The 14817-nt window shown below is 46.3% G+C and overlaps 1 protein-coding gene across 1 annotated transcript in view; it reads left to right on the forward strand.

Annotated features, from left to right (window-relative positions):
* MNAT1 (MNAT1 component of CDK activating kinase) overlaps positions 1–14811 on the forward strand; it is a 140043-nt gene extending 125232 nt beyond the window's left edge. The window contains exon 8 of the mRNA XM_081865379.1: positions 14345–14811. Coding sequence (XP_081721505.1) covers positions 14345–14465 — 121 coding nt within the window. The 3' untranslated portion in view covers positions 14466–14811. The remainder of the gene's footprint in view (positions 1–14344) is intronic.
* Positions 14812–14817: the final 6 nt, after the last annotated feature.

Here is a 14817-nt window from a genome sequence, read left to right on the forward strand (position 1 = left end):
CTACATGGCCGTCAACTTGCTCTTCTCTTCTCCTTAGAGATCCGTGCTTTCTTCGAGATGTTCATGTGCTCAAGAAAACGCAGCGATTCCAACATTTCTTTCTTCACACAAGTATTTCTATACTTCTCTTTTACAAAATATCAGGGTGATGCACTATGAGAACACACACACACACACACACACACACACACACACACAAACACAAAACCCACCGTTAAAAGCAGTGCAGAACAATAATTAAAACTACAGGCTATTTAAGAAAATTGTGATCAACTCTATAAGGAAAACTGGATTAAATCACAGGATTGTAGAGTTGGAAGCCATCCTGAGGATGATCTAGTCCGACCCCCTGCAAAGCAGGAATATAATAATAAGAATAATAATTTATTATTTGTACCCCGCCCATCTGGCTGGGTTTCCCCAGCCACTCTGGGCGGCTTCCAACAAAGATTAAAAATACATCAAAATGTCACACATTAAAAACTTCCCTGTTTGCAGGGATTGAACCTGCAATCTTCGCATCATCAGCACCTTGCTCTAACCAACTGAGCTATCCAGGCTGCACTCGGATGTGTGTGAGTTTTCACGTAGGAGCTGGAATTTGATAATCAAGTGGAGGCTGCGAAAGCTTGTGTACATAATCAACACTGGTTCCACCAGACATTCAAATACCCCTTATTTTTGGAGGCCACGTAAGAGAGAGAGAGACAGGTAACTCAAGTGCCATAGCCCTGGAGTCAGGGCAGTGGACAAGCTGGAACGTGCAGAGGAGGACAACCAAGATGATCAAGGGCCTGGAAACCAAGCCTGAGGAGGAAAGTTGGAGAAGATGGGGATGTTTAAACTGGAAAAGAGGAGATATGATAGCCATCTTCAGATATCTAAAGAGCTGTCACATGGAAGATGGAGCAAACTGTTTTCTCATGCTCTGGAGGGTGGGACTCGAACCAATGGCTTCAAGTTAAAAGAAAGGAGATTCCGACTAAACATCGGGAAGAACTTGCAGACAGTAAAAGCTGTTTGACAGTGGAACTGTCTCCCTTGGGAGGTTGTGGGTTCTTCTTCCTTGGAGGTTTTTAAGCAGAGGCTGGATGGCCATCTGTCATGGATGCTTTAGTTGAGATTCCTGCATCACGGGGTTGGGCTAGATGACCCTCAGAGTCCCCTCCAACTCTACAATTCTGTGATTCTAAGATTCCCTTTCTTCCCTCTAAATCAGAAGAGGAATTGCACCTCTGCAAGATGAGCCTGTGGTGCTAGTACAACTTGATGATATCACACTGCCATCTTCTGACTTAAGAATGCTCTATTGCAGAAGCCCCAGGACAACCAATCTCTCTCCCACTTCCTCAGAGTAAGACTGCTGGAAGCAAGCTGGGCCTCTTTAACTGGAGAGCCCCCTTTCAGCAAAGGTGGAGGTTGTAGTTTGGACAGACCTACTGCCTCTATATAGGGCTCAATGTAAGGTTGCCTTTTGCCGAAGCAACATCTAAAGCAGGGGTCAGCAAACTTTTTCAGCAGGGGGCCGGTCCACTGTCCCTCAGACCTTGGGGGCTGGAATATATTGGGGGGGGGAAATGAATGAATTCCTATGCCCCACAAATAACCCAGAGATGCATTTTAAATAAAAGGACACATTCTACTCATGTAAAAACACCAGGCAGGCCCCACAGATAACCCAGAGATGCATTTTAAATAAAAGGACACAGTCTAGTCATGTAAAAACACCCTGATTCCCGGACCACCCGTGGGCCGGATTTAGAAGGCGATTGGGCTGGATCCAGCCCCTGGGCCTTAGTTTGCTTTCCCATCATCTAAACTCTTCTCTCCTTTAGTATTGAGCCTCAGCTCTTGCCTTGCCTCGTTGGAGCTCAGGGCAGGCCATCAGTTTTCTTGTTCCCTAAATCCCCCAAGCCTGGGAGCTGGAACCATTGATCACCAGTCTCACTTGACAATCAGTTGCCAGGCAGTATCAATCGAAGTTGCAGATGGGTCCTTGAATGTTCAGACATTCCCCCATATAAACAGAAATTCCCTATATAAACATAACTCAGAACTCTCATACGTAGAAGCCGTTTTGAGGTTAAGGGCATACAAGCGCTTGATGCATTCACCTTCAGGCTGAAGAGGTTTAGTCCAGACATATTGTGTAAGTTTGCCCTAAACCTGTTCCCTGGAGGACGTTTTTCTGGGTGCTTTTCCATGTAATTTTGGTGATGAGTCCTGCCAGTCCGGATGGCAGATTAGGAGACTAGCACAGGTAGTACGCCCCCACCCCAAAATAAAACTGCACGACATTGATATGTCAATTGATGCTTCCATCTTTCAGTACATTCAGAGCCGGCTCACCCACGAGGCAAGGTGACTGCCTCAGGCGGCAGGATCCACAGGGACAGCAGTTATTTGTGCAGATCTTCATTCCCCCCTTGTTCCTGATGTTGATCTTCGCTCACCCCTTCTGTAGTGGGGAGGTGGGTTCCATATTGTGGTTCACCTCAGGTGCCAAAATGTCTTGGGCTGGCCCTGAGTACATTCTTCCCATTCAGCAAAGAACACTAGGTCAGCCATGAGGGGCCCTTTGGCCTGGGCAAGCACTGAAGCAATTGGCTGAGTCCCTCTCTAGTACCTGGTTCCAGGGACAAATGTTCCATTTGGTCACTGAATGTGCTGGCTCTGTCCCAACAGTACCCTTTGCACCAGCTGGAAAATGCAGCCCTTTTCTCAGAAGAAGATGTTGTCCTTAAAAAAACAAAAACCTGTTTAGTTTTTATATCTATAACTTCTTGTTGATTTTACCCTAATACGGCTTTGTTGTTGAGACTGCAATTTGTAATGGGTGTCTCACGGTTTCCTCCTGCAACCGTGAAGAATTCCAGCGGATGAGAAACGCTGTCTCTGCTCTGCACAACAAGTTTCTTAGCTCTTTTCCTTTCCCAGGTGCAAAGTCACAAATAGAGATCTGCATACTTCGGTCCTGATGGCTTGGCTCCTGCGGCTTCAGGAAATCGTATTAGCCCCACAGAACCGTATCACCTACAAACATGGATTTGGATTCTGTGTTGTTGTTTTTTAAGCCCTCCTTTCTCTAGCATCCTCATTCATTGTTGTCTTCACTCTAAAAGGAAGCTGAACTTCTCTGTCTGCTTCCCTGCCCCCCTTACTTATCTGTGTTTTTAACTGCGTTTCTCTGGAAAGTCTATCATGGCGAGATGGAGCGGGACAATAAAACGCAGTGAATTATGTACAGACTTTGTAACAAATAGGAAAAACAGGCACAGTGTTTGGCGCAACAGAAGCCAAAGAATAATGGCGCTCATAATACATTGACCAAAAGGGGGGCAGTGAGTTCGCCTGGACTGTTTTCTTCTCACTGGCTCTAAGCATGCGGCGCTTGGAATCAGGGCTGTCTAATAGAAGAATAGAACTGTGATTTGGAAGGGATCCTGAGGATCATCTAGTCCAATCTCTTGCAAGGCAGGAATATGAAGCTATCCCATTCAGGGATTGAACCTGCAGCCTTGGCGTTCTCAGCACCACGCTCTAACCAACTGAGCTATCCAGTCTGATGGGGCAAGTGACCTAGGTGAGTTTGCCTGGGGATCTGAGCTCAGGCTACCTATCCTTGGCTGTCCTCTCACAGCAGCTGAAGCAAAATGGCAATTGGTCATGCTGGCAATGCCAGCCTACACGGCTTGTTGTTAACTTTTTCTAAGAAATAATAATTGGGGTGGGGGTGGAGCGGCAAATTTACATTAGTGCCCGTTCAATACATGGTGAGTGCGTGAGTGATTACGACCAGAATCATGCAAGGTGGAAGCCATGCTGCACAGCAGGGCGATTTATATAACACTTTAAGAGGTTGGGGGAATTTACAGGAACTTAATTTCAGCGAGGGTGATCTATAGATCTAAAGGGAATTTGTGCTAAAATTCCTGCATTGTGGCATGTGGGGAAACAACCGTGTTGCACTGTGGATTGCAGTTGCCAGTTCTCACAGTCCCAGACTATTTCTGAGATCATCCTGTTTGTTACCATTGCTTATCAGTACTGTATTGTGGTGTCTGTCCATAGAACTCAGGTTGACATGTGAGGATCAAATAGGATAACGCCCCCCCCCCGCCAACCTAAGTTCGGCTGAAAGGCAGTGATTGGGTCAAGGGAGATTTGAGCAGGATTTTTTCTGCCCTGTGTCCAACACCACTTTGGTGGATCTGCCACAAACTTTGGATGCAAAAGCCAATTAAAGGTGTCATATTTGCACTTTTCGCCATTCATCAGGAAAGGAATCAAGCCAGCAGGATCTGCGTTCAAACAGTTGGCTTTGCTGAACATGACCCGCAACCTCCTTTTCTCCGTTCCATTTCCGCTGAAGTCTTTGAGACTCCTTCAGAAGTATGTCAAAAGCTGCGTGGCTTGTGGCCTGCTCCTGTGGCCGCCTGCTTTTCTGAGTGCCCTGCTCAACAGAGATGGAGGGAATGGCAACACCGGTCTAATGAGAAACCCAAGCTTTTGGATTCTGCCCAGTTGTGTACGTGGCTGAGAGGGAGCCGAAATCCAAGGGAGAGCCAATGGGAACGAAGAAGTGTCCCTCACGCTCCCTGGCATTCCCCTCCCTGCAGAGCGAGATGCATGCGAAGCCTGATTTAGCCATGGCCTGAATGCTCTGCGGTCCCCGAGCATGCAATCTATCCCCACCATGCAGCGGGAGCGCGTTTGCCGGATTCTGGCCCGGGGACTCGACTGCAGTGTCCTTGCCAGGCAGACGAGCTGCTCAAGGATGTGAAAATGCTTACTTGCAGTTGTTTTCTGCGGAGAGATGATTGATTTGCTCTATCTGGAGGCTTTCGGACCTGGAAACCCGAGTGCAGCAGAAAATGCGCTGGCTGTTTTGGCGGAGCCGGGTGTTGAGAGGACAGACAGCTGGCCGATGACCTCAGGAGAATGACAAATGCAGGGCCAGGTGTCTCGGTCCGCTACAGAATGCCTCCAGCTAAGCCAGGCCCCAGCTTGGAGGAGGGTGGGCGGAAGGAGCTCAGGCCGAGAGGAGGCCCCCAGCGAGCTCCCTTTGCCGTTTCTGATGAACAGGCAGGGGCTTGTGCTCGGAGGCTCGGCATCCAGGGACGCAGATTCCCTTGTGAATTTGGAGAGGCACATTTCTGCCTTCCTTTGTCGCGCTGAAAAAGCTGGTTGGAGCCGACCTTGTTGCGCAGCCAAGCGACGGCATGCGGAATGTTGTAGGGATGAGATCACCGCTGTAATCTAAGACACCAGTGGCTGTTTGAACACACACACACACACACACATATATAGAAAGAAAGAAATTAAAAAGGCATTTGTTACCCAGCATAACCCATGGGCCTTTCTCAGCAGGGTGTATTTGCACCTGTTGAAAACTTCAGTCGCTTTAAAAAAAGAAAATCTGGAAGGAAATGTAAAGTTAGCACTCCCTGCATGTCGAAACAGGAGCATAGGGATTGTGGAGTGAGGAAGCCGGTGACTAAAGGAAACTCAAATGCTGCTTTCAAGTTTAATTATGCAAATCAGTAGTTTTATGCAAATCACTCTGGGGTGCAACACCCAGAACAAGTTGCTTGGAGGTACGTTTGATCTCTTTTGACTTTTATCCCAGTAAACGTGTTTAGGAGGGGAATGGCAGTTTCTGTAATCCTCCTCTGGTTTTGCCTGGACACATTTATGAAATCATTGCAGTATCTGGGCTAGGATGGATACATAATCTTTGTGTGCCCCCTCTGCACAAGGGGTCTGGAGGGTGGCAACACAAGAAGGGGCCTTTTCTGTGGTTGCTCCCCATTTGTGGAATGCTCTCCCTCTTGAAGTCCGTCTGGTGCCTTCATTGTACAGTGGTACCTCGGGTTAAGTACTTAATTCGTTCCGGAAGTCTTAACCTGAAACTGTTCTTAACCTGAAGCACTACTTTAGCTAATGGGGCCTCCCGCTGCCGCCATGCTGCCAGAGCACGATTTCTGTTCTCATCCTGAAGCAAAGTTCTTAACCTGGAACACTATTTCTGGGTTAGCAGAGTCTGTAACCTGAAGCGTATGTAACCCGAGTACCACTGTATATTCTTAGGCGCCGGACAAAAACGTTCCTCTTTTTGGGCCGATCAATATTCCACAGCCTTTTAAATGTGTTTGTGGGGAGGGGGGTATTGTTTTGTTTTTCTTTTAACTATTTCTTTTATGTTTCTAGCCTGTATTTTTATCTTGTAAACCACCCCGAGATCTTAGGTTTACATTTCAGTCAATCAATCAATCAATCAATCAATCAATCAATCAATTAGCAGGACAGGTTGTGGAGGTAGAATTAAAAAAAAAAGGTAAAGGACCCCTGACGGTTAAGTCCAATCTCAAACAATTCTGGGGTTGCGGCGCTCATCTCGCTTTACAGGCCGAGGGAGCCGGCGTTTGTCCGGGTCATGTGGCCAGCAGGACTAAGCCGCTTGTGGAGAAACCAGAGCAGCACACAGAAACGGCGTTTCCCTTCCCGCTGGAGCAGTACCTATTTATCTACTTGCACTTTGACGTGCTTTCGAACTGCTAGGTTGGCAGGAGCAGGGGCCGAGCAATGGGAGCTCACCCCGTCGCGGGGATTCGAACCGCCAACCTTCCGATTGGCAAGTCCTAGGCTCAGTGGTTTAGACCACAGCGCCACCCATGTTCCTGGAGGTAGAATAGAAACATCAATAAGAATGTGGGGTTGCATAAGCACATGGGGCAGGAGATCAACAGTGGGAGACCTGCCGGGGACAAGGTAGAAAAACTCCTCTATTGTTTGTACCATGGGGGTCTTTTTTATCCTGTATTTGTGCTAAAAGTTCCATTTATTCCAACAAGAGTCTTGGGCCAGGCCTGAGTGCAGGGGCCAAGCTGCCTGTCTCCTTCTGCCTCCTCGGTCTCTATGTCGCCCCTTGTAGAACTCATCAGGAAGGAGGAAGAGGTTGGGAGGTAAACCAGAATTAATGGTCTCTGCTTCTCATTGGCACTGGTTCCAAATCGTGTTGACCTCCTTGCCTTCCACCTTACCTTTGCCAATGGGCACCAGCAGATGTATATTGATGACACTCCTCTATAAAATAATGATCATGGCAGTGATGACACCCCCTGGAAGTAAGCCTGAACATTGCCTGGATGCGTTGTAAGGCTTTTTGCTGATTTGTGTTGGCTGTTTACATCCAGGATCAAGGCAGGTTTTGTCTGGATCAATCGTCATAGCAAGCTTCTTTTCCCCTGCTCTGGAGGGTAGGACTCAAACCAATGGCTTCAAGCTACAAGAAAGCACATTCCGACTAAACTCCAATAAGCACTTTCTGACAGTGGGAGCTGTTTGACAGTGGAAGGTTGTGGACTCTCCTGCGTGGAGCTACCTTTGAAGGTGACCCGGAAACTACAACTAATCCAGAATGCAGCAGCTAGACTGGCGACTGGGAGCGGCCGCCAAGACCATATAACACTGGTCCTGAAAGACCTACACTGGCTCCCAGTACGTTTCCAAGCACAATTCAAAGTGTTGGTGCTGACCTTTAAAGCCCTAAATGGCCTCGGTCCAGTATACCTGAAGGAGCGTCTCCACCCCCATTGTTCAGCCCGGACACTGAGATCCAGCGCCGAGGGCCTTCTGGCGGTTCCCTCCCTGCGAGAAGCAAAGCTACAGGAAACCAGGCAGACGGCCTTCTCGGTAGTGGCGCCCGCCCTGTGGAACACCCTCCCACCAGATGTCAAAGAGATAAACAACTACCTGACATTTAGAAGACATCTGCAGGCAGCTCTGTTCAAGGAAGTTTTTAATGCATGACATTTTAATGTATTTTTAATCTTTGTTGGAAGCCGCCCAGAGTGGCTGGAGAAACCCAGCCAGATGGGCAGGGTACAAATAAATTATTATTATTATTATTATTATTATTATTATTATTATTATTGGTCTTTTAGCAGAGGTTGGCTGGCCATTGGCTGTGGATGCTTGAGTTTAGATTCCTGCATTGCAGGGGGTTGGGCTAGATGACCCTTGGGATCCCTTCCAGTTCTATGAGTCTACCCCAAGGTAGAGGGCAGGAGGTAGGAAGAACGTATTGCTGCATTTTTCTCCCGCTTTAAAAAGCTGTCGTACTTTCCTGCCCCCCAGTTTGTGATGCTGAGGTTAAATCAGGGAGCCGGCAACGTTTTCCAGTGGGTGTGCAACTTTCTCCCCTCCTGTCAAACAACCGGCAAATGAATGAATCTTATCTTCCCCATGCCGCCTGTTAAGACATCTGGACAGCAGATTTTCAGGAGGGAAACATCTGCATGCCAAATACTTGCAGATGTATGGTGCACTGTCGACAGTCTGTGTGTAACGCACACTTTCAGGCTGCCCAAGTGAGGACAGGATAGGGCGAATGATGCTTCCGTCGCCCATGTTTCCAGGAAGAATTGCTTTGCCTTTTCAGGGCTAGGTCTGGGCCCTGCTCCGAGAGAGACAAAAAGCTGTCACGTGGCACTGCTGATCAGTTTCCCCGAACACAGGATTTCAAGACCTTCTGTCAATTTTGCACTAACACCAGCTATTCCCCACTAGGGCTGAGCGATATCTGGTTTTCAACATCATGATATGTCTGTCAGGAGTTCAGCCTACACTCGAGTAGGACCCTGGCAGAGACACATGCCCGACTGGCATGTTCCCTCCCTCCTGGTCGATTGTTCGGGAGCTTCAAAAGCTTTCTTCAGCCCGAACATCACAGCAACCGATGCCAATCGACACCGGCACACTTAGGGATCCGCAGAGTTTGCACATCATGCGTGACAGACCTCAGCAACTCAGCATTTTGGCTAATCTACTTTCTTTACATATAAATACACATGGAGTACTGCAACATGGCGCCCTCTCTCTCTAGCATCAGACAGCAAAGAGAAAAAAACAAAGGACAATAGTCCCACTTCATGGAACACAGTAACACAGAGATCCTGTCTCCGTCACTTCCCACTCTGTGGAGTCAAAATATACACCATCATGTGAAAAACAACAATCCCATGACTGCAATCATAGAGCAGGAATTCTAACAGTGTCACCAGCTAAACATCGCAATATACCAATATATCACGGTGTCTGAAATAAGGATGGTGCTATTCAGAGTCATTGGCTGGCTTCACGGTTTCCCCCTCATTGTTATTTTTGCACAGCACACGGAAACACATCATGATTCACGATATATTGCCAGGTCAACAATTATGAAACCTATATAACAATATGGACTTCAAACCATATCGCCCAGCCCTGTTCCCCAGTCCTTCAAGCTGTCAACTACCTAGTCACAGATGAATGGGACCCACTGAGACTGAGGGTGCCTTCCCCACCAGTCCTGGATTGGTAAAACCATGGCTGAAGAGGCCCCCCAAGACTGGTCCCCAGTTTGCAGCAGACGGCTGGCATTTGTTTCTAGGCAGCACTTCACTTATTCCAACGTATAAATATTGGATTAAACCTCCTACTTGGCTGCTCTAAACAAATATTCACAATTTGTACATCTTGAGCAATTCAAGATGCCTGCCAGCAAACTAGATTTTCTTTTTGGGGTGTTTTAAGAAATGTGCCAAAACCAATTTCTTTGCCATTTGAAGCGGGACGCCTTTGGGTTTTTTTTTTTCTTCCCAGAGAAACCAAAGGACATAAAATGTTTCCTGGGCTATCAGGAATGCAAATGTAATATTTAAGGGGTGGGGTTATGTTTTTGCCTCCCATGTACAGAGTCTTGCATGTGAGGAAGCAGATTTTTGAAGCACCCTTGAGAGATGCCCAAAGGCTGGTGGGGCAGTTGGGTGGAGGAATGGCTTGACTGCCCTTCATTGCTGCTTTTGCCCTAGTCATCAAGTGTTGTTATTTTTATATAAATTTATTTATTTGGTTATTAGAATTTTACAGTCACATATCCAACGTACAACATAGAAACAAGGTTGCAGAGAATCTCCTGGACTTCCTTCTTCCCCTTTGTGGGTCCTATTTTTAATCATTTCTTCCTGCATCTTTTATAATACTCCAAATCTTTTATCTCTCCGTTATATCCAAAATTCACCATTAAACTACAAGTGTTATTCCAATCCTCCTAACGATTTTAACTGTTTACAATGGTTTTTAAGATAAGTTATAAATTTTCCCCATTCCTTATGAAGATTTTGGTCTTCCTGATTTCTGATTCTTCCAGTCATTTTAGCCATTTCGGCATAATCCATCAACTTCATCTGCCATTCTTCCCTGGCAGGGACTTTTATCTTCTTTCCATCTCTGGGCCAATAGCATCCGTGCAGCCGTGGTCGCATACATAAATAGTCTTTTCTGCTCCCTTGGGTGGGATTTCGGCACCTAGAATTCCTAAAAGGAAGGATTCGGATTTTTTTAAAGAAAATGTTATTTTAAACATTTTTTCAGCTCATTATATATCATTCCTCAAAATTCTTTTACTACCTTGCATTTCCACCACATATGATAAAAGGTGCCTTCTTTTTCCTTACATTTCCAGCATACATTTGACCCTCATCATATGTTATTAACTGGGGGAGTTTGCAGTTTCCAGATCCGGGGCTGCCTTCTTACTCAGACGGCTATCAGAAAGGATTTGATAAATTAACAGAGAATCCGTTTCTTGATGGCTGCTGGCCAAACAACACCTTTTTGTGTTTAGAGGCAGTGCTGGCGATCGGATTTTGAGGGCCCTGCAAAACTGAGAAAGGTTTTATGCTGTTGGAGTGATTGAAGAAAATAACTTAATCATTTGCACAACACTTGTGGACTAAAAAAAGCAATAGTGAATACCGCTGGGATTCGCTTGTGTGACTTCCATTCCTGATCTCTGATGAATTTGTGCTTTGTGGCCATTTCCGCTCCAGTCTCCCTTTCTGACGGAATTGGCATGCCTACCAGCGAGTAATCACAGGTCACTTTCTTCCATTTGGGATTAGGATGCTGTGCCTTGTGATCCCCTTAGCATCTCTTTGTGGGCAGATTAAGTACTCCAGGGGAGTGACGAGTTTCCTTTTCCTTGGAAGGAAGTGCAGAGGTCTCTGGGTGCCTCGGCAAGTGTAGGGGCACGACCCCCTTCTGCCTCTTCCGCCGAGACACTGCAGCAGAACTGACCTTGGGCGTTTGCCCTCCCTGTTCTGTCTACGTAGCATCTTCACAAAAATAACCAGGTTAGAAATAGTGCTCACGTCTGCCTGTTCTGTTTATTAGGTGCAAGACACAGACTTTTGGAAAACTGTAATTAATCAATTCATCCTTTAAAGCCCCCCACATTAAAAAAACAAAGAAACAAAAATTTATTGGTTTTGAAACAAATACAAGAACCATTCAACACTTATCCAGCGGCACATTTGTGTAAACGATCAAAATCAAGACTTTGTTATACCAACCACTCAATTTTCTCAGTGGAGAGGTTAAATAATAGGTTTGAACATTGAATGTGTATGTAAGCTTATGTCTAAAGTCAGTGGACAGACCTTTTTTTTCTTTAACGCTTTTACAGCATTGCTGGGATCTTCCTGCTTATGACATCTGCCCTGTAAAAGCAGGCTTCGTTTAAGCACCCTTCACGGAAACTAGCTGTAAATTAGAAGATGCAACTGCTTGGCCTGTTTTACTGGTGGTCCCATGTTCTCTCCCCAGCCAGCGCTGCAGCTGTTTCGGGTTTCTCGGGGAAGCGTACGAGAGAATCTGTGGGTGGGTTGCAAGTTTACGCTTGAGCTGCCAAGTGGAGAGATGGAATGACTCTACCTTCCCAGGAGCAAGTTGGACCAAGATGGGGCGAAACCAAAACAGCGAGTTGTAATCTTGCTGGTTTGAGGTGGAGCTGCGAAAGCTGGTTTTCATTTGGGATTCTGGTGTCTGTGAAGGGCTGAGACAATCAGCTGCCCACTTATGACATAATAACACCTTACGATAGAGATAAGCAACTGACAGCCAGGGAGCAGGGAGCAGGGAGAGGGAGTTAGGTCTTCCATGGGCTTCCCATCTGGCCTCCAATTAACTCCCTCACCTCTGTTCATTATCTTCCAGCCACTTTCTCCCAAACTCAGACATTGGGTGGGGCGTGGAAACATAGAATTATAGAGCTGGAAGGGACCCTGAGGGTTATCTAGTCCAACCCCCCTGCAAGACAGGAATCTCAACTAAAACATCCTTAACAGGTAGCCATCCAACCTCTGCTTTAAAACCTCCAATTATTGAGAGTCCATCACCTCCCGAGGGGATCTCTTCCACCATCGAACTGCTCTTACCGTTGGAAAGTTTATTCTGATGGTTAGTTGGAATCTCCTTTCTTATGAATTGAAGTCATGGGTTCGAGTCCTCCCCTCCAGAGCAGGAGAAAACAAGCTTGCTGCATCCTCCATGGGACTGCCCTTAAGATATTTGAAGATGGCTGTCCTATCTCCTCTCAGTCTCCTCTTTTCCAGATTAAACACCCCCATCTTCTTCAACTTTCCTCCTAGGGCTTGGTTTCCAGACCCTTGATCATCTTGGTTGCCTTCTTCTTTACCTGTTCCGAGTTACCAATATCCTCCTTAAATTGTGGTCCTCTAGAAGTGGTTGGACTTTGACTCCCATCAGCCTCAGTCAATGTGGCCAGTGGTCAAGTAAAGGGAAGTTTTCCTTCTGCACATATGTTTTCCCTCTGCACATAACTGTTGCATTATAGGGAAGCATTGCATCGTTCTCTTTCTACACATAACTGTGGCCTTATGGGAAGCATTGCTTCTTTTCTCTTGCATTCTGGGAACTCTCGCTTATAATCTTTTCTCTGTTTCTGCACACACTGTACGAACCTGCTGCAAACACCAAGACATTCTCTCATCGCTCAGTTCACCTTAAGTTCATGGTGACTTGTTCTCCATGCATAGTCGACCATATCTATAGAACTTGATTATTGTATTCTTTCATGTTATGATCAATCATTAGTAATTGTTTTATGCCATATTAATCTTTAGTTATTATTAATGAGGAGGTTTCATGCCTGTCTAGTCCCAACCTCGTTTCCCAGCCTTTAATCTACCGGTGATTAATGTTCACATGTAATTCCCACCCCTCACATGTAATTCCCGCCTTGTATGTATGTTAACCAATCAGCATTAAGTTTCTTTGTGTTTGTATCAACCAATCAGCCACAAGCACACCTGTGGCAATGTTTGTAATATTCAATAAAAGAGAGTTCCCGGGACTTTCCCGGCAGACGCCTCTCGTGACACCCACTACTCGTCTGTCGTGATTTTCATTTCTACAGTCAAGGATGATGGGAGTTGTAGTCCGGCTACACCTGGAGGGCTACAGGCTCCCCACCCCAAAAGGGCTCCTCTAATTATTTCCTTCCTAGCATAAAACAGCAGCCGAGGCCTTGGCCAGGTTCTCCTCTACTGATTCCCACACAGAGGAACCCTTGGGTACGGGCATCCATGGTGCATCGTAAGGGCACTGCTGCGCCAAAGCAGAGCGGGAAGGTGGCCAAGATCCGTTTGCCTCTGTCTCAGCTGGTATGGGAGTGAGTCAGAGGTGACCCTTCAGGTGTTGCTCGATTCAAAAATCATCCCTTTGAAAAGATAGTAACAAAACCAGCTGCTCCTCAAGGCTCAGGCTGTATTTATGGGGTGACGTTACTGAGCAATAGTAACTGTGCAACAGAGGAGAAATAAGCAGATTGGACCCATCAGTTGTAAACGTTGGACAGAGGCGATGTGAGATCCCCAGTGGGGTGGATGTTTAGCTCTTGCCATTTACTCACCAATAGGTGGACTAGATTAACCTCAGGTGCCATTCCAATTCTGCAAATCTAGGATTCTGTAAGCTCTGTGTGTCATTAGTATCTCTTTACAACCACAACGAGTGCTTTAAAGATTTCCCAAAGCTGAGCTACACAACAGATGAATAGATTTTATGTTGTTGGGCTCTTTCCTGCGTAGCAGCTTTGAAACCATTTCAATCACATTCATATGAATGTTGTACTGATGGGAGTGATTTGGGAGCAACTTAAACTTTCCATCTCCTTTCCTGGATATGCGAGAAAATATTGGGCAGGCATCTGTTGAAGTTTTTGGTACTGGGCATCCTGACTCTGGGCAGGAGGTGGTTGAACCAGGTGAGGCACCGAATCCGTTCAACCTCTCTAATTATGGGAATGATTAATCCAGCAAGGAGAGTTAAATCAGATTTGGTCTCTGCTCTTTCCGTTTCCGATGTTTTGAGAAGTGTCCAGTGTCTGTGGCACTGTATCCAGCGGTGGGAACCAGAGAAATTGGCTTTTCTTTCAATTCCCATCCCGGAGCATGAAATGCTTGTTTCTCAGCTCAGACAATGCCTTTCTTTGTTCTAGGTATCTAAACCACGTCCGAGCCGCCTCCCCGCAAGATCTCGCTGGTGGCTATACTTCCTCCCTTGCCTGTCATCGAGCCCTTCAAGATGCCTTCAGTGGGCTATTTTGGCATCCTGGCTAGGTTGGGAGTAACAGACACTGGAGCGGAGCGAGCAAAGCAAAAAACCTCAGGTGAAAATTGCTGCCGTCTTCACCCTGGCCAGGCTGCCGTCTGTCTTTCCTTCCTTTTTTGTGTGTGAAGCCAGCTGCGCTTAAATATTAAAAACATGATGTACAGAAACTTTCTTTTTAAAAATGGTGGTCATGTTTCTTCTTCTCTGGTGGAATGAGGGTAAGGGTGGGAAAGGCTCTAGTCACTTTGCAGCTAGAGGCTATTGGAAGAGATAATGATTTTGTTTTGTATGTTTTGAGGTTTCAGAACCAGACTTGTAAAAATTTTAAAATAAAGTCAGATTGTTGTGATTAAATTCTGC

The sequence above is a fragment of the Podarcis erhardii genome, assembly GCF_964252035.2.
Source record: "Podarcis erhardii genome assembly, chromosome: 1".
Lineage (NCBI taxonomy): Eukaryota > Metazoa > Chordata > Lepidosauria > Squamata > Lacertidae > Podarcis > Podarcis erhardii.